Source organism: Falco biarmicus, chromosome 8 (assembly GCF_023638135.1).
Source record: "Falco biarmicus isolate bFalBia1 chromosome 8, bFalBia1.pri, whole genome shotgun sequence".
NCBI lineage: Eukaryota > Metazoa > Chordata > Aves > Falconiformes > Falconidae > Falco > Falco biarmicus.
In genome coordinates this window covers 29,992,951-30,016,828 of record NC_079295.1, presented here as the reverse complement: position 1 = coordinate 30,016,828, position 23,878 = coordinate 29,992,951, and the positions used below count along the sequence as shown (strand labels likewise).

The 23,878-nt window shown below is 47.9% G+C and overlaps 1 protein-coding gene across 10 annotated transcripts in view; it reads right to left on the bottom strand.

Annotated features, from left to right (window-relative positions):
- Nucleotides 1-23,483, bottom strand: part of MRAS (muscle RAS oncogene homolog) — a 41,401-nt gene extending 17,918 nt beyond the window's left edge. Inside the window, exons 1-8 of one of the 10 annotated variants that reach the window (XM_056348841.1) lie at nucleotides 20,499-21,330; nucleotides 20,084-20,228; nucleotides 19,505-19,648; nucleotides 17,279-17,479; nucleotides 16,908-16,960; nucleotides 16,233-16,316; nucleotides 12,178-12,294; nucleotides 586-799 (exon numbers count right to left, since the gene is read on the bottom strand). In XM_056348841.1, coding sequence (XP_056204816.1) covers nucleotides 586-778 — 193 coding nt within the window. In that variant the 5' untranslated portion in view covers nucleotides 779-799; nucleotides 12,178-12,294; nucleotides 16,233-16,316; ... (3 more) ...; nucleotides 20,084-20,228; nucleotides 20,499-21,330. Of the gene's footprint in view, nucleotides 1-585; nucleotides 800-12,177; nucleotides 12,295-16,232; nucleotides 16,317-16,907; nucleotides 16,961-17,278; nucleotides 17,480-19,504; nucleotides 20,229-20,498; nucleotides 21,331-22,926; nucleotides 23,319-23,340 lie in introns of those variants that run through there. The other 9 variants (XM_056348843.1, XM_056348842.1, XM_056348844.1 and 6 more) reach the window with 9 other exon arrangements.
- Nucleotides 23,484-23,878: the final 395 nt, after the last annotated feature.

Sequence of the window (23,878 nt, the reverse complement as noted above, 5' to 3'; positions counted from 1 at the left end):
AAAAAGTGGTTTTTCTTCAAAGAAGTGAAAGGTATCGGTTATAGCAGCTCCCCAGGCTGGTACCCTACCTGTATTTAAATGAAACAGGTAACTAGATATGAAAACATCATGCCTGAATGATGGGAGTTAAGAGGTGTTATAATTTTTCACTGTCAGTGGATGACAGTTTTGATTAAATGTTCTTTCTGGTTATAACCCTCATCCAGTTACCCACTCACTGTTATTTCCCAGGGGATGAGCCTAACCACAACGAAGTATCATTAGCAACAGTGCTATAATTCAGCTTCATAGAAGCCTACCCCAGTTATCTATGATGATCTATAGGTTTTCACCCTCCTGCAAGAAACACTTCAAGAAACACTTCTGTGCAGAACTGGAACCACTGCAACTGGAAGCAGAAGCTTTGCTGAAGATCAGCTGCAAACCATGCACCGCAGCTCACAGGCCAGTTTGCACTCAAATTCCTGGCAGCTCACAGGAGAGCAGGATGGACACAAGGGCACAACAGGCTGTGGGAGGCATTGAAGTCGATTTGCTCTTATGCTTAGCTAGAAGGAAGAGAAACAACGAGAGTAGCTTGCTTACCATCAAGAATTGCCCATTGCCCATCTATTTCTGTGTGCTTCAGATAGGAGTCTTCAATAGTTGGGTCATAGTCTGGCACAAAAATCTTCTGGAAAAACTGAATGGTGAGAGCGCTCTTCCCCACGCCACCGTCTCCAACCACCACCAGCTTGTACGTGGGGAGGTTTTCGCTGGGAACGGCACTTGTAGCCATGCTTCCAGTGTGCTAAATCTGCTGGAGAAAGAGATCATCTCCGATCACTCGTTAGCAACAAAAAGAGGGCAACATGCACAGGGCAGCTTTTACCTGCTGCCTAGGAAGTGAGGATGAAGGCAGTACGGACATCCAAAGTTCTTTTGGCCAGGAGCAGCAGCACCTAACCTCCCCAGCAGCTCTACTGCAACTCAGCGCCATCACTTAGAAGTGCAGACAACCCCACTGCTGTGCTTGTTTACTCCTGCCTCAGCTACAAGGATCACTAATTGCCACCAAACGCATGTGCAAAACTTGTATCATCCGCACACTTTTCCTACAGGGGCTGGGCCCACGCAGCCATGCCAAAAATCACCCTGGCTCAGCACAGCTGCCAAGCTCCGGGTAATTTCCAGTTGCCAGCGACCAAACCTCATTAATAAACTGGAGCTGTGCCGTTCTGCGCTGCTCAACCAGCCGTACAGCAAACATGAACTGGTGCGTTACATCCTGGGGCCAGATCTGCAGGCAGAAGTGGCAGTGGGGGATGAAGCCAGAGTTAGAGATCCAGTCCTGGCCCTGCCAGCAGACAAAAATGCACTTAGCTGCTTGCTTCTCCCTCATTTTCATGTTTGAGAAATAAAACCAAGAAGGCAGCAGGCCAGGAACGACAGGTGGTTTTTGTTTCGCCTTTTTTTTTTTTTTTTTTAAATAAAAAAAAAAAAGACACCTCCAGCCCCGTGGTGGCAGGAAGGCTGGTTTCTGTGGCTATGACACAGCGCGGAGAGCCAGGCGAGCAGCTTCCCCCACAGCGCTGTCACACCGCTCCCCTCCTCTCGGCGAGCTGCGGAGGAACTGACTCTTAAAAGAAAAAAGAAAAAAATTCACCGGTTGCAACTGGGCAACTGCACACGTGTTGAGAAAGGAGAAGAGGCAGCCATTGCTGAACAGCCCATTTCAACACTCAACAGCAGCGGCTGCTTATTTAAGAAGCCAGGCAAGCGGTTTTGTACCTATGCTATGTTAGCGGTTGGACTTGAAGATCTTAAAGGTTTTTCCCAACGTAAATGATTCTATGGAGGGCAGTGCCCTCCACCTGCCCACAGCAGCAGTGATGCTTATGCAAGTCACATGGGAAATGGGCGGCCATCTCCCAGATTTGAATGACCATTGCATTTTTGGGGAGGTTTTACAGTTTTAAAAAAAACCAACAACATAAATCCATCCTAATGATGAGGCTTAAGAGGGATGTTGATTTCCTTGGTATTGGTTTTCTTGACGCAAACCATCGAGCACGAGAGCAGCTGTGGTGACACTTGGTGCAGGCACCTGCTCCCATCCATTCCGGTCCTGCTCCTGCTCTTGGTGCTGCAGGTGCTGGCTGGGGTCAGCACCGAGGGGGACAAGGACTGCTCTGAGGCAACCTCCATGAACTGTCAGCATCTGTATCCCCACTACGTGCTCCCCCCACCCCCCAACCCCAAAGGTTTTGGAGGACTTCCTGATAACCATAGGGATTTTTCTCTGTGAAGAAGAGGACTTTTAACTTTTTTGTTCTCAGAAAGCACCGAGCAAGGCCGATTGTGCTCAGTGCCGCAGCTGGCCCAGGTGGTGCTCAGGAGCCACGGCTGCCCAGCTGCTGCACGCACACTGCAAGTCGAGCTGCCAACTAATGTAACTTCATTTCAGCCTATACTATAGAAAAAACCCCAAACCAACATTGTTCCAGAAAATCTTTCATTGTTCATATTTTCCAAACAAAACACTTCATTTCTGCGTTTCTGAAGAGGCCCGAAAGCAGCTTGGACTGTTTTTCAAAACACGAACGTAACCCCCTAATTGTCTGGCTTCACATTGAAGAAAACACCTGACTTCGAGCTTCAGTTTCTGGTTTCTCTAGTCCCTTTCTCCCAAATCACTATTTCAGTTTAATCAAAATCATTGAACCACAACAGGCACTTTTGACCTGGTGCGCGTGGGGGGCCCATGTTCCTTACTGTGCACTGGAGACCTGTCACTTGAGCAAGGGCTTTTCACAGCCGTTTCACAGCTCTGCTAACCAGCTTCTTCCCCCACTACACACCCACCTTCCCCTGCATGTGGGCAAGTGCATGAAAGGAGACAACATAAAACCGGTTGTGAACGTCCACATTTAAGTTTTAATTGTGTGAAAAGGAGCCTCAGGCCAAAGCAGCAGTGGAAATTGAGCCATAATCTAAAACGTAACCCGTGAAAACATTCAGTGTTAGCAGGTGACCTGAGGCATGCTGTGAGAGCACCACTCAAAACACAGCAATGCCCAAAGACAGTATCAAGACGATGAAAGTTGAGTGATTCACCCCATGCTTTTTCTGTCCACAAGGTAGGCATGAGAACAAGGTTTCCTTGATAATTCTTGCTTCTGATCACCACAGCATAATCCAGATAGTGCCAGCAGGACACAACTCCAGAAGTTACCTTCCCACCTACAGTCACAGCTCAATGCCAAAAGAGAAAAACCATCCATTTTCTAGATGAGGGAATCCCCTCTCCTCCATGCTCCCCCCCACATTATGCACAATGACAAGGTACAGCTTGCACCTGAGGGACTTCTGCAAACACAGGAGTAACTTCCCATATGCGTAATCTGTACGTTGTGCAGGTTGAATACCTTGACCCCTAATTAAAGTTGTGTACTGGACATGAACCAAATGTATATGAACTGTCTTCGTTTCTTCTCTAAAAAGAAAATCCCATAGGAGGGAGAGAGAGAGGGTGATCACAGAGGTGAGAACGCTGAGGCAGGAAAGAACTGCAAAGCCTTCTTGTCCGAGTTGAGACAAGCCAAAATATTCATGGCAAAGAGAAACACCATCAACTCTGCTCATTTCTAAACTATCTTTGGAGGAAATTCTTGAGAACAGCAAGAATTTCCATTGCAGCTGCTGGATGGGGAAAAGGAGACCAAGCACCAGCTGAGGTCTCAACCAGTCTTAGAGCAGCTCCTCACCAGAATCCCAAGGAAAAGTTTCTTAGCCCAAATTTGGGAGAGTAAGCAACTTTTTCACATTTACAAGATCACACATCAACAAGCAGCATGCTTGCCTGCACAGAAACCCACAAATTTCAACTAAATTTGTCATTTTTGCTTGGAAGACCAAGTTTTCCTTCTGCGTAACCTGGCTTAGGTCAGAAAATCCTCAGAGGCTCTTTAGGACAGAGACCCTGGCTAAAATCCTGCCCTCCAACACAGCTAATGAGAATTTTTTGCTTTGCCTGTGGCCAAGACTTCACCCTGTCCTTCTTTACACAGCAGAGTGGCTCCGCCCAGGCGGTATGAAAGACCGATTGTTACTGACACCGAGCGGGACAGGCTGCAGATGCAAAAACCATACTCCATTTGTGCATGATTTTTGACCTCATCACAAAACCACAAGCTACTGCTCAGCAGACAAGCATTACATTTTCATTGACATTTTGTACCAGCCCCTTTAACTTGCTCCTACGAAGCCTCAAGCTTATCTTGCATGCAACTCTCCCCAAAGTACTAGGATAATATTTAGCCCATTGTACAAACTGTGACTCTGCCCAAAACGCTTATGGGTTGAATTGGGGCATTTGCTTCCCATTGTTTCTAGAATTCTGGTCATACTGTACGTCTAAGCTACCAGACTGGGTATTGCGTAGCCTGGAAAAAAATGCAAGGACTGAACTGAAAAAAAATAGTTTTAAAAAAAAATAATCAAGAAGTGTAGGCTGGTTTGTTGAGCACAAACCCCTGTATTTTAGGTGATGCTAGGATGAATAGATGAAAACTTCTATTGAGTGTCAAAAGGCAGCAGCAAGTTTAGATGTTTCTGCAGGGCTGTTTCTACGGCTCATGGAAACAATCCTCCTTCTACTGAGACGGCAGGTCCTGTGTTCCCAACATGTAGGTACATAACGCAAACCCTCCAAAAGCCAACTACTTCAATCCCTCTACACCTCCACCTGCCCCAATAACCAAAGCAAGTAGACAGCTCATGCCTTGACAAGATTATCATCTAAACCAGCCAATAAATCAAACCTTAAAAACAACACATGTCACCACCTGGAAAATATTAAACACTCCCAAAGGTGTACAGAACTTCTGTGCTGGCTCATTACGTTGCTACGGGCAAGTGCACAAGGCTCGGGCTGATTTTCCTGTGTTTTTGGCAAGAGCGCTGACACAGTCCTCCTCAGATGGGAGCAAGAATAAGCGTGTTTGCTGTAGATCTGACTGAGAAAAATGAAGCACAGACACTTTTATCTATTGTCTGAATACAAAGCAGCATGTGGTAATACACTAATAAGCTCTGATGCTAATCACCTTACAATTTATATAGTTGTTTATTTTGAAGAAGCCAAGAGAAGGATCCATACCCTGTGCTGACAAATCCTGTCAGGACTCTGGTTACGTCACGGGAAGGAGGCTGGTTTACACCACCATCTTCTTTTCATATGCACCGGCAAGACCGGTGTCCTGACAGCACAAGCCAGTAAAGCTGAGACAGTCAGAAATGCGGCTACTCCTGGGGTAGAGGGCAAGGAAAAGAGAAACACTGACCCAAGAGTGTTGCTGAGGCTAAGACTCCTCTGTAAAGATGATTTTGTATGGAGGCAAACTGCATAAAACCCTGCGTACCTGTCTGAACATGGGGATGGAGTGGAAGGGCCGAGCTATCCCCCTGGAGCAACAAAGTACTACAAAACCACCAAAGACTGAGAAATTCAGCTTAGTTTGTGTGACTGGGCCACCAAGCCCCAACTGGTCACCACCACATGTGGGTAGTGCATCTAATCCCCACCCTCATTGCAAATCTTGCCCTGAATGCAAGTGGGACAGATCTAAGCTTTTGTAAATCATTATACTTTCTGTCCAGCTGAGCAGAGGTGTGGCCACATATAACAATAATAAAATTGACCCCAGATGTTCAATACAGATGAGTGAGCACTGCTATCCCTGATTCCACTCTGCTCTTCTGGAGGCAGAGCTCCCCGGGCAAAGCCATTACAGCAGGTAAACGAGCTCAGAACCAAGCCCTGGATTTGCCGGAGGTTCGTGCAATTAAAGACACTGGCTCCCTGACAGAGAAGCCCAGCATGACAGTGATTTACAGTCTCCATGGCAACACATGACACAAACTGCATAATTCTGTTATGAAACCTCAAGAAAAAGCTGCAGCAGGGTCTGCGTGGGAATCACCAGCTCCCTTCTCTGCTGCAGCTCTCCAAACGGGACAGCTTTAGGGAGCCTGTGCCGCTGGAGCAATAGGCTGAGGTTTAGCCCGTACTCAGGTACACATATGTGTGCTGAGCAATTCCATCAGCCCACGGCCAAGGGAACTTTTCTATTATCGGCTTGCCTTGGTCCATGGATAGCTCTTCACACATGCCCTGTCAGAGCTCTGCACACCTGAAGACACCCTCACCTGAGGCTGAGGAAGACTATCAGCCACTGAGGCTGCCAACTACTCCCACAGTTACAATTAATAACTCTTTCGCTTGCCACAGCTCACTGTTACGCCCTTTTACCCGGCCACTTTGCAGGCATTAGCAGCTCCATGCAGTGCCTCCAGGGCTGAAACTCTTGCAGATCTGAACACTTCCCTCTCTGTTCCTCTTGCAGACTGCTGGCTGCAGCCACACAACCACCACGACACACCCAGAGACGTTCGCCAGGTACAAAAATAGTTCAGCCTCATGCGTTGCAGGCAATCCCTCGGACTGGGAGCTACTGGCAATCCTTGAAACACGGGACATGCCCTTTTTGGAGGCAGCTGCGTCCCTTGAGTCATGCTGATCAGGACCGAATGAACTTCAGGGAGTGCTCCCTCAAGTAGGCATGATGGTGTCCCAAACCCTCAAGAGCCAAAGGACCCATAAGTGTATGAACAACCACCGCCAATTATTATTAAATAAAGATGATTGACTCTTAGCCAGGTTTCCTGCCTGGTCAATGTCTCAGAAAGGATGCACCGAGCAAAAGCTGGACTCCGAGCAAGTCTTCAGTGGAAAGTCAGCATGGAAGAGATCTGTCATGTGGGAAGTCAGAGCCTTACACCCTTTGTAGCATTGGCATTAAGTTGCTCGAAACCCAAGTGTAATTTCAGCTCTCTGAGGTTTTCCATTAAGGAGGATCCTGCCAGGTGAGAGCGCTCTCAACTCCCATCAGCTTCCAGGAGATCTGATGGAGCCCAGCACCTGGCAAGACCTGCACAGGAAATTACAGGCATTTCCTTCTGGAGCAGTGATCAAAGCACTATCAGATTGCTACTAAAGAGGAGAAAAAAACAGAAGTCATAAACCAACTGCTGTTTAAAAATAAAATCCTCAATTTTATAATTTTATAATAAAATCCAGCAATAAAGAGCTGCAACTGGTTGGGTTTTGAATTTGGAGGATGTAGCTGTGGGTCCTGGAAGCGGTCACGTGAATTCTCCTCTAGGGCAAAAAGATACTGTACCCCGAGGGCTGCACTCCCTGAACTCCTCGCTGGTTTCCTGTGCCAGCCAAACCTTTTCTCCTTTTCAACCCAAGATCGCATCGCCTCCCCCACCACACAGATGCTGCTCGGATTTACTGTAAGAGAAAGAAAACGCACCGGGGGAGTAATGAAGCACTTGAGATTCACACAAAAGGCAGCTAAAGGCAGTAGCTGCCTGATGAATACTTGGTAGTTATTTCAGGAAACATGGAATTATAGTCTGAACAAATAATAATAATAAAAAGCCACGTCACTGGAAATTGCTTAGGTGGTAGGCGGCCCCCCCTCCCCCCCTGCTGCGAAACCCTAAGCAGTAAGAAGGAGCCGTTGCTGCAGTACTGAGTGGCAGTGGCTGTGGCCAGGCTGGGCGCGGGGGCTCACCGGCATTCACTTGGAAGCACGTGCTTGTCCACGTCCTGATCTGTATGTAAATGCAGCACAGCATGCGTCAATCATATTGACAAATGCCATCCAAAACGAACTCTGCTTCCCTCCCCCAACTACTCCTCCACCTCCCACAGCAACTCCATTAATCTCTCTTGGTGATGTAGTGCCCTTTTCAAAATACGTAAGAAGATTCTTGTCACTCTGACAAGCCAACAGTCAGATGCAGAAGCCAGATTATTATTATTATTTTAATTAAAAACAACACTTGAGTCAGATTTGGGTCATCTGCAGAGTTACAGCACTGCTGCTACCAGTTTTGTAGAATTCAGCTATGAGACCAAAAAGCAGCTACATGAGATCCATTGCTGTACGTCTCAGACCTTGACTAAAACTGCATAGTTTCCAGTTTAGGGGAGTCCACTGGAGGCTGATCCAAGCCTTTTGCCAAGACATGACATGAGAGCATCCTTGCACAGTAACTGGGACCTGAGAAAGCCAGCCCATCATTTCTCATGTGTTTAAACCCACCATCCCTTTCCTTACTCATTTATTTCCAAAGCTCTCACGAGACACCGAGGATGACAGATTCCTCTATTACTCTTGAAAATTCTTGGCTAGTGAGGCCAGGAATACCTCTCCTATGTTATCATGGAACCAGTGAAGCTGACTTAAGCATACTGTAGCAAAAAATCAGATAGCCAAGATGTTCCCCTGCCCTGCCCAACCAGAGATAACACAACAAGAACAAATTTACAGTGGAGGAAGCAGCTTCGAATTCCAATAGCTGCCCTTCCTGCTCGCACAATCCCTGGAAATGGGCAGCTTCCCTCCCACACATCCCAGCCTGCTGACACGCCAATAAAAAGACCCCAAATCCACTGCCCTGGGTGGTTTTGCTGCTCTTACGCTGCTCAGTAAGGTTTCCGAAGCAACAGCCCAATGCTGCACCAGTGCTCCATTTGCAGCCAGATGCTCTGCCGCCTGCATGTGGCCCTGCCACTTGTGATGCAGCCAGATGTGCACAGCACAGCCCTCCTGGCTTCAGCCAGCATCACCCTGGGCAGGCAGAAGCAGTCCACGCAACGAATTCATGCACTGCAGCACAGAGCTGTGGGGGAATCCCAAGCAGCTCCAAGAACTGCCCAGCATGAACTATCCTTACGGCTCCACCCTACCTTCACTCAGCCCTGCATCCCCCTGCCAAAAGAAGGGGTGCACCCACCTCTCCACCCAGCTCCTTGATGGCTTGTTGTGCTGCAGGCTTAAGGACACCACGCTGTGTGCAGGGCAGGCATGACTGAGCCAACGCACAGTCTTCATGGCACCTAAGGATGGTTTGGAGACTGTTTATGGATAGAAAGGGTACGTGGCCATCTCATTCCAGTCACCTTCCTGCAAATCTATCAACGCATTTGGCTCCCAGTTTGTCTTCCAATCAGGCTCAATTTGGTATTTAATGTTTTTTACATCTCCAGTGTTGCTACCAGATGTCTTCTGGGACGTAAATGGCTTTTTAAAGACTCCCTTCCCTCCTGGCAAATATATTTTGCATATTTTCAGACAGCAGTAAAAAGCTGAAGGCTGTGATGGTCCCTGGTAGTAGCATTTCTACAAGGGGATGGGTGAATCCTATCAAGTCCCAGGCTGATGCTCCCTCCTTTGGGGCAGAGGGAGGAAGGTGAGAAGAGTGGGGATCTCCAGGCTATTTCCAAAACCTGTGCTCTACTGCAAACCTTCTCCAAAAATACTCATGACTATGCCCTTTCTAGGCAAAAAGACTATTGTCCATATTCTATGGAAAAACAGACAGATTACCTGTTCCCTTTTGCATCACAGTGTCCCCTGGAATTACCTGTAAGCTAGAGGGCAGCCCAGATGTTTCAGGACACCAGGCAGGCTTGTAGCATGCTCTGTCAGCTTTCTCAGGCTCCTGGGTCAAGGACAGTCCTCCTGGTTCCCCACAACCCATTTAATACTCATTTACAGGTACAGAAGAGCCCAGAGCATGCTAGTCCATGACACTGGAGCTTAGTAAAGCTGCACCAGCGTGGACTTCAGAAGATGAAGGAACAGTCATCTCGCATGTTTACCAAAATAGGCACTTGGCAGATTTTAGGTAGAATTTCTTGACTCTAAATCCCAGAACCATGTGGAAGGCTATTTTTCAGACATTTCCAGGTCCATGTCATTACTCTGTCACTTGGAAGACTCCAAGATCTCATCGCTGGTCCAGGACCCATTACAGTCATTTTTTCCAGGCTTGTCACGGTGTCTGCCAAGAGCGTGAGCCTCTTATTTACGTACAACATGCTGGGGAGGCAACTCCGTACTTGGCAAATCTGACAAGCTTGTCCGAAAGAGGAGTGTGTGCAGAGCCCGGGGCTAGGTATGGGGGTGGCTGCGCAGCCCCCTCCTCTGCCCTACATGTGGTGACACCACGAAGCCACAGCTTCTCCACGAACCTGCTGGAGGACAGGGTGCACAGATACCACCAGCACCCTGGTCAAGTGCCAGGCCAGCCCTGGCACTTCTTCTCAGCCTTTCTCTTTGGAAACGTCCTCAGCTGTGAGCTCCCTCCCTGCTGTGAGCTCCCTCCCTGCTGTCCTCCTCCTGTTCCTTGCTTGTCTGGGCAAGTCCTCCTGGTGGCAAATGCACACCTTGACACTCAGACCAGCGGGCAACTGGCCAAACCACCCTTGAGGAAGAGTTTATCCACGCATGACAGAAGTTCTCCCTCCTGTCAAGCATATTCACCCTGCCAGCACCGGAGAGAAGCATCTTGCGAGGACACCCCTCCAGAAAACAGGTACCAGGGTCCCACCTGGTGCTGCTCAGTACCTGTACTTTGCTGTTGAATGCTCAAGTTTCTTTTCAGGTGTCACAAGTAGATGACTCCATGTATCAGAGCAGCAGCTGAAAATCAGCGTATCTTTGAAAGCACCCTATGGATCACGTGACCCAACTTTAGACCCCTGTAGTCACCCCTTCTACCCCTCAGTTTCAGCACATATCAGGATACCTTAAGCCTGGTTCCTCCTATGCTCAGTCTAAACCCTCTGCCTCAACTTTTAAGTCATTCAGCTTGCAGCTGCATCAGAGGGTATATATGTACATTCGTTAACACTTCCATTATGTCCCATGGTTTGGCAGGTGGTGCTGCATTATGGATTTAAACAGTGCCAGCAAGCAAGTCTACAGCACTTCACTCGATTAGCATGCTATGGGAAATCATACCTCAAAAGAGTTTTGCACTCTTGTGAAGCACCTCCAACGAACAAGGCAACAGCAGGGCTCCAACCACCACTGCCTCTGTGCAATCACATCAGAAATTCACTCACAATTTCATGAAAAGATAAACCCCCTCAAAAATAAATTGCCCCGTGGGGAAAAAAACCAAAAAGGCAAAAATTAAAAGCCACAGCAGTCTCTCCCCAGTTAAAGGAAAAGCGAGAGGCACACCCTCCACTACCATTACCACAAAACATCTTTTACACACACCAAACAATAACATCTTCTGCTTTTGCCCTATAAACTGGTTTTAGCATTCCCATAGGAGAAACACATCACACATGGTTATACTCATTATGTAAGTCAGTCTTCCAGGTACTCTGCCTCTCACCAAAGATGATGGCTTCTGTCGTATCAGGCTGGTACTAACAGATTTCCAGAAACTGTGCAGTCACATTCCCTGAAGGGATGCCATTCCAGAGGGATGAGCAGATGTGCTGGGCTAGCCAGTGCTGACCCACTACTCCCTCCCCACAGCAACACAGTCAGCAAACACACCACTCAGTACAGGCGAAGGGGTGGCTAAGGACCGTTGATGGGACAGGAGGGTAACATACTGGTTAAACACTGATATCACCACATTGCTCATAATTTACTGTGGCTGGATGTACTCATTTTTCCTTAAATGTGAGTGGTACTACATGTAGGTGTACCTGCAGTGGTACAGAACGCTGGCTCCCACAAGTGTACAGGACTTCTGCCTTACCTGGGCAATGGGAAAGGTCATTTCACAGGTAAGACCACACATGAACTGAACAAAGCAAAGTAACTGGATAAAGTTTCTGAGTCTAGATTATGGCAGTCCAATCAAAAGCTACTTTCAAAAAATCCTGGTCATTGCTTAGCTCTTCCAGAGCATCATTTTGGTTCAATTACTCTGCTCTCCTGTTTGAACAGGTTTCCTTGCTCAGATTCTCCTGACTTTCAATCCTTTTGAGACCTTGGCTAGGAAGTTTCATAGGAATGTTTAGGTTCTGCCATCAGAGCCCAGGAATATCCGTTTTTAACTTCCATCTACCACACAGCCGTGAAGTACAGTTATCCTGCTGCAAAGTCACAATGGAGTAAAGACATCAAGGTCTTTTCTCAAAAATAGTGGGATGCAGTGTTGTGTTGCTCTGACCTCATGGTAGATCCCATATGCCATTCCTATGCCTATATAGTGCCATTGTTTTTAAACAGATTTTTTTTTAAGCAAAGAGATGTTAGCCTTAGTCTTGGCAGCTCAGGTAACTCATTTGCGTCATATTTTACATACCAGACACAGAGAGAGCAAGAAATATGGATCTGGTGCTTCTTTGTACTGCTGGGTTCTCCCTAAGGGACATTCAATCCACACAGGGGTCTTTCATATGCTTCAGTACATTCAAGGGCACTGCAAAAATAAAACACAAACGACAACTGTAGATACCCTTACGTTTTATCTTGACCTTATAAGCTATAACACAGCATGGGATGGTTTACCCTGGTGTCCTGACATGTTTCTGGATATAAAAATCTTTCTATTAAAACCACAGATAGAGATGGCACGGATTGCAGCCACTTGAAGAAGAAGAAAAGAAAAAAAAACCCCCAAGCATTAAGGGTTGGTAAGGGACAAGATTACTTTCATCCTGCCACAGCATGTTTCAATTTAACCACTGCATCTCTCAGCACTTTTGGTTCATATTCTTTTACCACACAGAGACACAAGTTTGGTATACGCCCAGCCCTAGGAAGGGGAAATGATATTTTGGGTCATCAGCTCCACCCACCATGTCCACCCACCCCTCCACTCAACAAGGCTTTTGAAGTGCACCGGTCTCAAACAGAAGCAAGAGCACATTAGCCTTGGGTCAGGAGGGCTTGGAGAGCTGGAGCACTCCCGAGGTTGGGAGGCATTTCAGGAACTTCTTGGGGCCAAGTGGCTTTGTCAGCAAGTCCCTCACCTCCTTCTGCCCACGAGGACACCCTGCCCAGGGCTGCCTGCACCTCTGTCCCCACCATGGACACTAGCAAGCACTCCCTCCCCTCCCCAGCTCCGCGTTTGCTGCCCTGAAGGAAGCAGGTCTCCACCACCCCAGCTGCTCCACCACCTCCAGCCTTCACCACTTTGGCTTTGACAACTCATCTTTGCCCCTTCCCACCTCTCAGCTAGACCCATCCATCTCTTTGTGAGCCTTCCCAAGCCTACAGGAACTGCAGCTACTGTTATTTTTCTCTTTTTTTTTTTACCCCAAACCAGATGAGGCAATCTGACCTCCAAACCAGAGAACTGCTCCCCGTGTTTTGTGCAGCAAAAAGTTTTATTCTTACGCTGCACAAAACCAAGCAGACGCTTCAACGTGGGATACGCCTGAAAACACTATTTTTCTGCTTTGCTTCAACAACCTAACATTTATTCCCATATTCTTGCGAGGCTGGTATGTAAACAACAGGGAGTGACTTGCTGTGCTCAGGAGACCTTAGAATAAGAGTTGTATTTCTTTGCACTCCCGGATCCAGTAAGCCATCCTCCTGAGGCTCAAAGAGTTTCTGAAGCTTATAATTTAAAAATCCAAGGAACAAAAAAGGGTTGCTGGAGGAATAAAAAAGGGTTGCTGGAGATCTGTACAACAGAAAGTAGACTGAAACTGTTCCATTATTTAATAATTCAAATCCCAGATGCTTAATTAAACAGACTTGCTACATTGCAAAAAAAGAGTAAGAAATTATATATTCCCTTAGCTAACTTTGCTGATTGACATGAAAGACTTTCCATGCTCTACAGGCGTTCAGTCCAAGTCAGACTTTTAGAGAAGGACTTAATACTCCACAGGTAAATCTCCCGTAACATAACACTTGCTGCTCACAGGACAGGGGTGATGCGGCATCTTATCAGCATCTCTGTGCTGCATGGAGCCATTTTGCAGAATGCGCAGAGGAAACAATGCTCAGCAGAGCATCTTAACAGAGCATTCAGCATCTCTTCAGACCAGACCAAACCTCAAGAAAAACAACTAGTCTGCGCAGCTCCCTATGCCTGCTATTTTACACGTTTGCAGACAAAATCTGAAAGCATCCATAGCACATGGAGGAAACAGAAAAGTCTCTCTCCCAGTACTCTGCCCTTTGAGCTACAAAATATTTTCTGAGGGAAGAGCTGCAAGTATCATTCAAGTTCACCTTATTGCTAAGGCTCATCATAACCTTTGGACTTTTAATCCAGAGTTACAATCCTTCAGCAGCTACCACCAAGGTCTCCTCAGGGGGAAGCAAAGCAGGACAAGCATAGGATGGGCTCAGGTGATACCTGCCCTGTTCTCCAAGGATGGTTATATCAGATGTAGGATTGTGGCTAGGCAGGTACCTTAACAGCAAGATCACACACTCCTCTGAGAGCTATGATAGCAATATTTGACTTTGCACTGTTGTTTCACAAAAACAACTCACAAGAGCTTAGGGGATTCCCAGAGCACTGGGGCACATCTCCTCTGAGGTTAGCTGGGGGCTCTTGTCCCCCCCCAAATGCCAGCAGCCATCAAACTAACCTCCAGTCTGCAACTACAGCTCAGCAGCGAGCCCTAATAAGCCAAAGGGATTCCTCCAGTGATCTCCCCAGCTGATCACCCCAGAGCACAAGCTCTGTCAATGCCCTTCATGACTCTTTCTGGGACTGAATGCTGGGTACCGAGTAACTTCTTCCCGAAGAGTCCTATTTGACAGATCTATCTGCCCACCCGGCAAATCTTGTACTTAGTTTGGTGGCACTAATACTTCCACACCAAGTGTTACACAAGGCATCAGCGACATATTTTCTGAAGATCACAATCTCCACTAAATTGCCAGCTGTCTATGCAGACCACTCAAGAGCTATCTGGGTATGTTAAGTACAGATGACAGACTCGATAACAATGTCTGGATGTGCCTGAAAGATTAAATTCCATCTGCATCGTGTTACTTTTTGTCATTTCGTATCTTTTTGGAGTCTTTCTGTGTCACAACCAACTGGTAAAGAGCTTGTATCACAGGCTCACAAACCCACAGAAGAAAATCCTCTAAATGCTTTTTTGGAGTGACCAGGTACCTGGAGACATGATGCAGTGGATTATTTTAGTAGCTCTTTAAGCGGGAAGGCCAGTTCAAGAAAAAAATGAGTGGGATTCCCGCTACACCAATGTCCATTAACATCCTTTTAACTTGAATTGGGTGGGTCTTTATTCCAGCTGTTGTGTATCAGACTCACCATTAGGCTTTTTGCTTCCAGCAAAGTGCAAATAACAGATTCCTATTCAAAAGCTTTTCAACCACCCTTACATTTGCAAGATGAGCAATTATTTGTTTCCACAGACCCGAACCAGCCTTATACTATTACAGCCTTTTGTTTGCCAGTGTACCCCACAAAAATATATTGAAGGAAGCTTAAACATGCTCATTTTCATACTGATATGACCAATTCTCAAAAAAAAACCCAACCCCAAAACAAAAATAAAACACCAAACCAACAACAAAACAGAACACCCAATAAACCCGAAGATTTCACTTCAATAGTTATTTCTTCTCACTTCGAACACCCCTCTCAAATAAGTGGGCAAAACAGAGGAGCTGCAGAGCATCTTGCGGTTACCAAATCCATATTTTCTGTGCACATCATGCTGTCTGGGTTTGTTCACAGCGAGTCTATCTCTATCCTCTGTTCCTGGCCCACCCAGTAATGGAACCCCAGTTCCAATCCCTTCTCCACCTGCGACTGGAACAGAGCCATGCTGGTGGGCAGACATTTGGAAAGCTTAATTCATTGGCACTCTCAAATAAACACTATTTCATTAAGGAACTTTTAAATAAAACAAACACACACCACACTTGCACTTCATAATTAAGTGCAAGCCAACTGAATTAGTGTCAAGACATGCCGTAAGTGGAAGTATCAAACCCTGGCACCCCCGTGTCCCTAGCAGGCTCCAACAGGAGAGCTCTGGCAGCTTGTACTGCAGCGGACCCCAACCCTGCATCTCCTTGGGACTACAGCTCTTGTGCAGGCAGAAGTGGCTGTGCCCAGACTCTGCCTGCTCCTGCTCAGGATGTGGGTACCTGCTGTGTGATGCTGCAGGCATGGCCTGAGAGGGACAGGGACATCCCTGCCCTGGCCACGACCCAGGTGTGACCTTCCAGCAAAGGAGCAGTAACCGCTGAGAAGGTAAGATCTCTGCTCCAGCCCGCAGCTCTGCGAGCTCCTGCCCAAGCCCAGGGAAGCTAACAGCACTGAGCGCTTCCAGGTTTTTCAAGAAAAGAATTTCCCTGTAACCAGCACAAGGTACGTGATATGGGCCCAAAGCGAGGCACAGCATGACTTACAGCTGACTTCAGTGGGCTTTAGTTTGATCTGTAAATCCTCTCGACACTTCACAAGAGCGTTTCTTAACTCCCGCTGCCTTCAGCCTCATAAGAGATAGACATAAATACTTAGCATTAGCATAGCTCCTCATGACTCATTTTTTCTCCTTTTTAAATATAGCATCATATAAATGTGGATATGTTCTGAGCAATAAAACATGTATTGTTACTGTTCACCATGCAACCAAAACAAAAAATTCCTCCTGCAGGCTTTGCAACAGCTTCCTCCCCCAAAACCAAAACACCGGTGCCCCTCACAAGGCCAGGACGGAGCAAGGGCAGATCTCCCTCAGGGAGCCCAGGCAGCACAGGGACACAGCACGGCGGCAGCAGATGTGGAGCCAGCAGCTGGACAGAAGGCTTCATCATCAACCCAGCCACTCATATCAACTTTATTAAAAAGAGCAGAGCTGGCTCCGGACACAGGAAGAACAGGGATTTGCCCAGCAGAACGGAGTTTCAATAGCTGTGAGGCAGCCTATGCCAGCACTGGGGAAGCCAGGCTTGCTGAAGAAGTGGTGGTGGCACCTTTAGCTGGGGAATGCTCCCCGTTCCGCATCTTCCCTCAGACATACATCATCTTCCTCCCTCCATAACCAGGCTTGATCTTTCCTCCTTAGAAAAGCCAAATCCCACCTTGTCTAGCCAAGGAAACGTCCCAAGCTGCCTCAGAAGCACTGAGGAGGAACCTGATAGGAAGGCAGAACACGGATCAGAGCTTGATGGTTTTCACAGGAATTGAGAACCAGTTTCAGCACCTTCCTGCCTGTCCTGCTTCACACTTCCCTGTGTGATCCTGTGTGCTGTGTTTAGCTCTACTGAATACTCCAGTTCCCCAGCTGTACAAGCAAGATAAATAGTAGGTCCCTATCTCACAGTCATGCTGCAAAATAAATAATTTTGCATTACAAGTGTTACAGGAATGCTTTAAAAATTGCACAAGTACCAACACTAATCCATCACTGCTCAAAAAGGGACCCAAGACTGATAGCAAATTGAAGTCTTACCTACACAAACATAAACACTAGAGTATGCAAGACTCTTTTCTTAGTTTATCTGTTTCTTCCGATAACCATGTTCGCGCTGGTGACTCGAACTGTTCCAGTCACAAGTTGTTTGAATTCAGTGCACCAAATTGCATCTGGAGAAATGTATGTTTCGCTCTGTCTACGGTGATGGCTGAGACAACAGTCATCCTCCCAGATGTCCTGAGGACACAGATGAAAGTACACACTCACATCCATCCTGCTGTCAGGTGACTGAAGAGTAGCCATTTTTACATCATGGACCTCTCTACCAAGATTACCTCTGAGAATCTATTTTCCACATTATTTTTCTAATTGTTTCTTCAACCTCCTTATTTAATATCAGAGATGAGCAGAGTGGCAGAGCTGCCATGTTCATCCTAAAACCTGTCATTTAAAAGACATGATAACAGAAGCCTTTTCTTAAAACTTCCAGGAGTATGTGTGGCTTAAAAAGCTGGTTCCTGTTTAAAATAATGACTAAGACTCTTAGGAATCTAACTCCCAAAGTCACACAGGTAGTTTTGAATATGTTACCCTTTTACAGTAATTATGCCATCAAAGTTCCAGTCAAAAGCTGATGAGCGTTACTAATATATGCTGATGAGTGAGCCTGTAAGTGAAAGACCTTCTTGCTTTATTTACACTCCAGTAAATCAGAAAGCACACCAAGACTTATTTTCACATACAAGAGTAACAGACCTGACCCCAGGAGACACTTCGCAAGGTTAACTCACAGCCCAGGGAACAGGCTTATTGTAAACTGGCTGCAAGCTGGTGCAGTTGTACTTGTTTTCACTCGAGATGACGGAAACTTGGAGCAGCTGTTTGGTCTTCAGTGGACTAACAGCAGCCACTACATAAACCAGTCATCTGGCCCACCATGTTTGATCCTTACAAATCACCACTCAGTGCCAAACAGTCCCCAGGAATTCCTCAGTGACACTCATCTCCAGCCCAAGAACTAGGCAGATGCAGTCAGGAGTTGGCAATAACCAGAGAGAGCAGCAATCAGCAAACCATGTGTGGGCATTTCCTCACCTTGAGGAAAATAAACATATTTTTCCCTCCCCAAAATGAAGTGCCCATTTCAGGTAGGTTTAGCAAGTTAGCACAGGAGCGAGAACTGTTGTACATTCAAAAAAGAGAGGCTTTGTATAAAACCGTGGAATTTGCAGCAACAAAGAAGGCTTAGGTAGTGGAGGGCTGTGAGGGATGAAGAAAGAATAAACCATTTTTATCACGCTGCATAAAGTTATATATTTGTACAACAGTCCTTCCAGAAGCAGACCTTCTGAAAGAGAAGGCAAGGCAGGCATTATGTTATCTGGGAGAAGGATAAGCAGCTTTATACTTGTAGTAGAAGAAAGCGAAAGAAAGTAGTTCAGGACTTTAATCTCAAGCCCATCAATGGCAAAAAAGTTCTAAGGCAAACAAAATATAGCCAAAAATTAATAAAAAACCCCCTCAGCTGTAGAAGCATTAAGCAATTCTGCTGGTCAGTTCTGGGTGGAAGAGAAGCAGCAGGAAGGGGAATCCAGCCCCAGAGTATCTCAAATACTTAGATGCCTTCTGAAGTATCTCAGCATTTGCTATATTTATGCTCCCAACACACCCCACAATGAAGAAGCTTCTACTACCCTATTTTAGGAAGAAGAAAAGTGGGTTCAGTGAGAGGCAGATTCACAGTTATGGTTATCCATAAGAGCTGCTGACCTTAGCCTCCCTGCCTTTGGGCAGTCTTGTGACAGAAAGTAACTTGGAGCAGGTTTTCCATCTGTTCAGCTAGCTCCAGCCACTGGACTAGTCTCTCTGACAAAACCTATACGTCTGCGCCACACGAATCACCACTTACTGAGGAACTAGTGTCTGAAGCAGTAAAATTATCAGGATAATTTTATATCGGGATAAGTATCATAAAGTACAGAAAACTACTTAGAAATATCATTAACCTCCCCCAACCCTTCCCCCACCTCTTCCCTCAATCATTATTTCAGAAGACATATTTTTGTATACTTATTTCATCATCTAAAAACAGATGGCCGGTTTGCCATATCTCTGTGCAAGACTTCCACACTTATTACTCTTCCGCTGACATTTTCTCACATATACATGCATGGACGGATCAGCAATTGCTCCACTGCATTCTCAAATGGAGAATAAGAGTCATAAATCTCAAAAAAATGAGTACGCCAAAAAATTCAGCACCTGAAGTTACAGCGTTCATTTTTCCTCTCTGTCCAGAAAAAGCCAATTGTAGCTTATCGCAGATTTTATTGAAGTTGATGGACTTCCTTTAGATTTACACTGGATACAAACACTCAGGATGTGACGGACTGGAGTGCTGGACCTCTGTTTCCCCATGGAGAAAAAGAGCCAGTGACATTCAAGCAGAACAGGAGGGCTGCACTCCCCTCCCCACCAAATATCTTCTGTCAAGTCCCTCTGTAGGCAACAACAGGAGAAAGAAGCAGTAACTCCACCAAGGACTAGGCTAACGTTCCTCCCATCTGCCAGTCCCACGCTCATTCTGTTTTCACTTGGACCAAAATCCTCCCAACCCCTTCTGCTTTATACTTCATTAAAACTGGGTGCCTCAGACACCAAGAATAATAAAGTTGATCTTTGAAAGGCCACTTTCAAGGCATATTTCCTTATCTTTTAACACCACATTTCTTCTTCAATCCCATCTATAGTACTGTCTTGGAAGCCTGGAAATTAATTCCATATTTTCCATATTGAATCTATCCCCCCAACCCTCATCTACTTATGACAGTAAAAGCTTACGCAAACACCAGCACCATACAAAAATGCTCCCTTCTTCGTTCCTGTGGGTTCATGTTAATATTCTCCACCTCTAGAGTCTGGAGTACGCTCTGCGTTGAGGGCTGCACGTTCCCCTGCTGAGATGCAATCCCTCCTGCCTCTACCTCTGCAGGTAAGAGAGGTAAAAGGGACACAGAGTCATGGAGAAGTTACAACACTGAGGCAAGGGCAGCTCCCACACGCAGGGGCCCCACGCCACACCAGAGGCCCCACGCAGGCTGCAAAGGCTGAGCGAGGAGCCACTGGGAGTGACAGTGTGGCTGGAGCTGCGCAGAGCAAACAAACCAGGCAAAACCAAATTAAGACTGTTCCAGTTGAAGTCTGGAGCCTAAAACCTTCATAGGGCAGACTGATTCATCCTAATGAATTGACTCACCTCCCTCTGCCCTGCAGGTCAGCAGGGATGCCAGGCTTGGCAACTGTGGGCGATACGTAGAGGCTCTTGGCTTGAATCCAGCCACAAGAAATATTTCACACCCAAAGACAGAAGATAAAAATGGAAGAAATGAATGAAGCCAAACAGCTTTCTTCAAGCAGCCCTCCAGAATTAAGAGAAGAAGGGAGAAGAGCTTCTGCCCTGATGGTCTTAACAGCAAAACACTACCGGCAGCATGCGGTGTGAGCCAAAGGGCTGCGCAGGTCTCAGGTACAGGACACCGCTTCTGTCCACAGCTGAAGAGCTCTAAGGAACCATAGCACGATGTCAATGATAATGATTCATCTCATTAATTTCTCCTGTATTCGCTTGTCTGTGCGTTGCCCTCATGTACTACTTTGCCAATGACAACATCAGCTCATGTACAGGACTCGCCTTCCTCCTTCCAGTCCCCAAATGCCATCTCTCCCCCTATGCAAAAAAAAAAATTTCCAAAAAAGGAAAGAAGTCCCCTCTAACCAAGAGATGATACAGTTTTATTCTTCCCTTTTGTTAGCCTCAGTCCCAGTTTAATAAAAAAAAAAGACACCCAACACAACACATACCAAACACTACCCCCTATGAAGAAGGCAAGCTTTGTTTCTGTAATTCTTAGTTCCTCCGCAAAAAATTTTGAGCTTGTGAAAACACCCACCAAAAACTTCAATAAATAGAAACTGCCTTTCACATCATTTCTGAAAAAAGATGCTGGGCCAGCTCCAAACCTGGTGCAGCTGCTGTGGTTCAGGAGTCATGCTGGCGGGGTGTTTGGCCCTCTGCAGTTTGGGCTATACACTCATATCATATGTGATATCTCCTGGAATGGAGGAGCAAAATCAAAGGAAGTCAAACAAATGGATGCAGAACTATAATATAAAGAACACCTATTTTTCTATATGCACTATTATTTCTAAAGAGATACTGCCAGCTTTGTATTTTCACACTCAAGTATGTAGAAAGAAATCCTACCCCTATTAGGCAGTCCAAAGCTATGCTATCGAGAGGCAGGTTTTAAAAACCTATTACTTCATAATTTCCTTGCCACACCCTTGTTCTCTCTCGTATCTCCTCCTGATTAATAGACCCCGTTTTTACAATGCCCCTAACAGATTCAGAGCAACAGACAAGCACCTTTCCTAAAGAAAATTAGTGACACCTGACCCATGCAGTTTTAGGCCTTTGAAATGCATCTCTCTCATGCAGAGGGGGCCTGAGCTAACTGGGTAATTTCATAGCGAAAATCCAGAAGCATATCTGTATCCAGGTACGACTATAAGGTTGGTGTGCTTGTTCTTAGTATCAAGTACTGGATAAACAAAAATATCCAGGTAAGACATAAATAGAATGTTTCCAGTCAACAGCATCCCTTGAAGCCTGCCACCAAAATCCAAACTGAGATGACTTAAGATACCTAAGGAGTTGGCGGTTTAGATTTTCACACTTTCAGAACGTTAGGCAACTAATGCAGAAAAGTCCCAGCTGATGGGTGCAGAAGGGCTGCAGCTGCCTATGCTGGAGGAGAGGGGGGCAGGACTCCACCGTACGCTTTGCTCTCCTGACAAAACCCCAACCCCTACCCCGAACTGCCACAGCGTAAAGTCCCGATTTGTTGTACGAAGTGAGCAGCTCGACAGGGAGGTTTGCTGGAGCAGTCAAGCACAGGATGCTGAGACTGGTCCACCCCAGGTCCAACTCTTAACTTGCTCCTCAACTCGCAGCCAGCGTGGCTCTGTTTCTCTGGGAAGCAGGGTTTTCTAAACACTGCTTCTAGGGCTCTTGAGCCGTTTTTGTTTTTTTTTTTAAAAAAAACAAACCAACGTTACAAGTTTTCTTTCTAATCCCCAGCAATCCCAAGCACAAAGCTGAAATGTCCTTGTCTTTCAGCTGCGGTTCAGTTCTCAAAGCTGAAAAAAAGTACAAGGGGGGGAAAAGAAAGTACCTCCTCCTCTCCTTGCCTCTTTGTAATTCAAGATAGCATCTACATCTTTCTTCTAAAAGTCTAGCAAATAACTCAAACACACGAATCTGGAAGCTTTCACAAAGTACTTAGTGGTCGAAGAACAGTTTTAATACAAGATAGGAAATCTTGCAACACAGAAAACATGCAAAAGGTAGGAAAATAAAAGATTAGAGCGGCTCTGAATCGGGGGGTGGGGGAGTGGGGTGGGTACCCCAGGCAGAACAAAACGCCAGCAAACCCCAACTCCCCCAGACCTCTCGCCACCCGGCGCGCCCCGGAGCGCGCCCCTGGCCAGCGCGCACCCAGCGGGCACGCATCCCACAGCGCTCCGCCGTGCCACACATGTTCCGTTTTCCAAGCTTTCCGCAGGGAAGGAGGGAGGGACCCCCCGGGATCCCGAGAGCCCCCCGCGAGACAAAGCCACCGTACCGTCCCGAGCCGGCGTCCGGCGTGGCTGAGAGCGGCGGCTCCGCGGCGACAGTCGGCGACAGCCCTTTCTTCCCGACAGCGAGCTCCGGCCCGGGAAGGCGGCGGTGCCCGGGGCGCGCTCCTCCCGCCGGGGGGGGTCATGCCAGAGCGGGGCGCCGCATTTCAGCGGGCGTTACCGGGGGAAGAGAGGCGGGGGGGCCCCGCCGTTACCGGGGATGTCACCGTGCCCCCGCCGCGCCCGCGGGCTCTCCGCGCGTGCAGCGCCCAGCTGCCGGCCGCGCGACCCCGCGCCCCTCGCCTGGCGGGGGAGCGGCGGCAAAAAGCGCAGTTTATTGGGGGGGGGCTCCCCCCGCCCCTGCTGAAAGCGCCACCCAGGCCCGCGTCCTCCCAGCCCCGTCCCCAAGCCCCGCTCACCCGGGGCCGCGCCCTCAGCGCCCGCCCATGCCCGCCGAGAGGCGCCCGCGGCCGGGCAGCGCCGCCGGCCCCCGCCCGCTCCCGCCCCGGCGGCCGCGGCAGGGGAGCCAGCACCCGGCCAGCCCTTATATCGCCGCGGCGGCTGCTATAAATAGCCCGGCCCCGCCGCCGGGGGCCGGGCCGGGCGCCGCCGGAGGGGTTTTCACGGCGGCGGCGGGGACCCGCCATCACCTGCGGCTCGGTGACGGCGACGCTTTTCTCACTTTTGACTCGCTGTGGTGCCGCTCCCCGGCGGGCGCGGGGAGGCAGCGCGGCTCCCGGGGGGCCCGGGGCCGCCGACCCCCGGCGCGGCAATGGGCCCGTCCGCCGCCGCCGCGTTAAGGTGGACCGCGGCAGGCACGGGCGGCGGCACCTTAAAGCCTCTCGGGCGGGCGGTGCCTCGCCGCTCCCCGGCCGGTACCCCGCGGCCCGGGGGCTGGGGCCGAGAGCGAGCGGAGCGACCCTGCGGGCCCAGGGGTCCGTGCGGCCGCCGGGACCG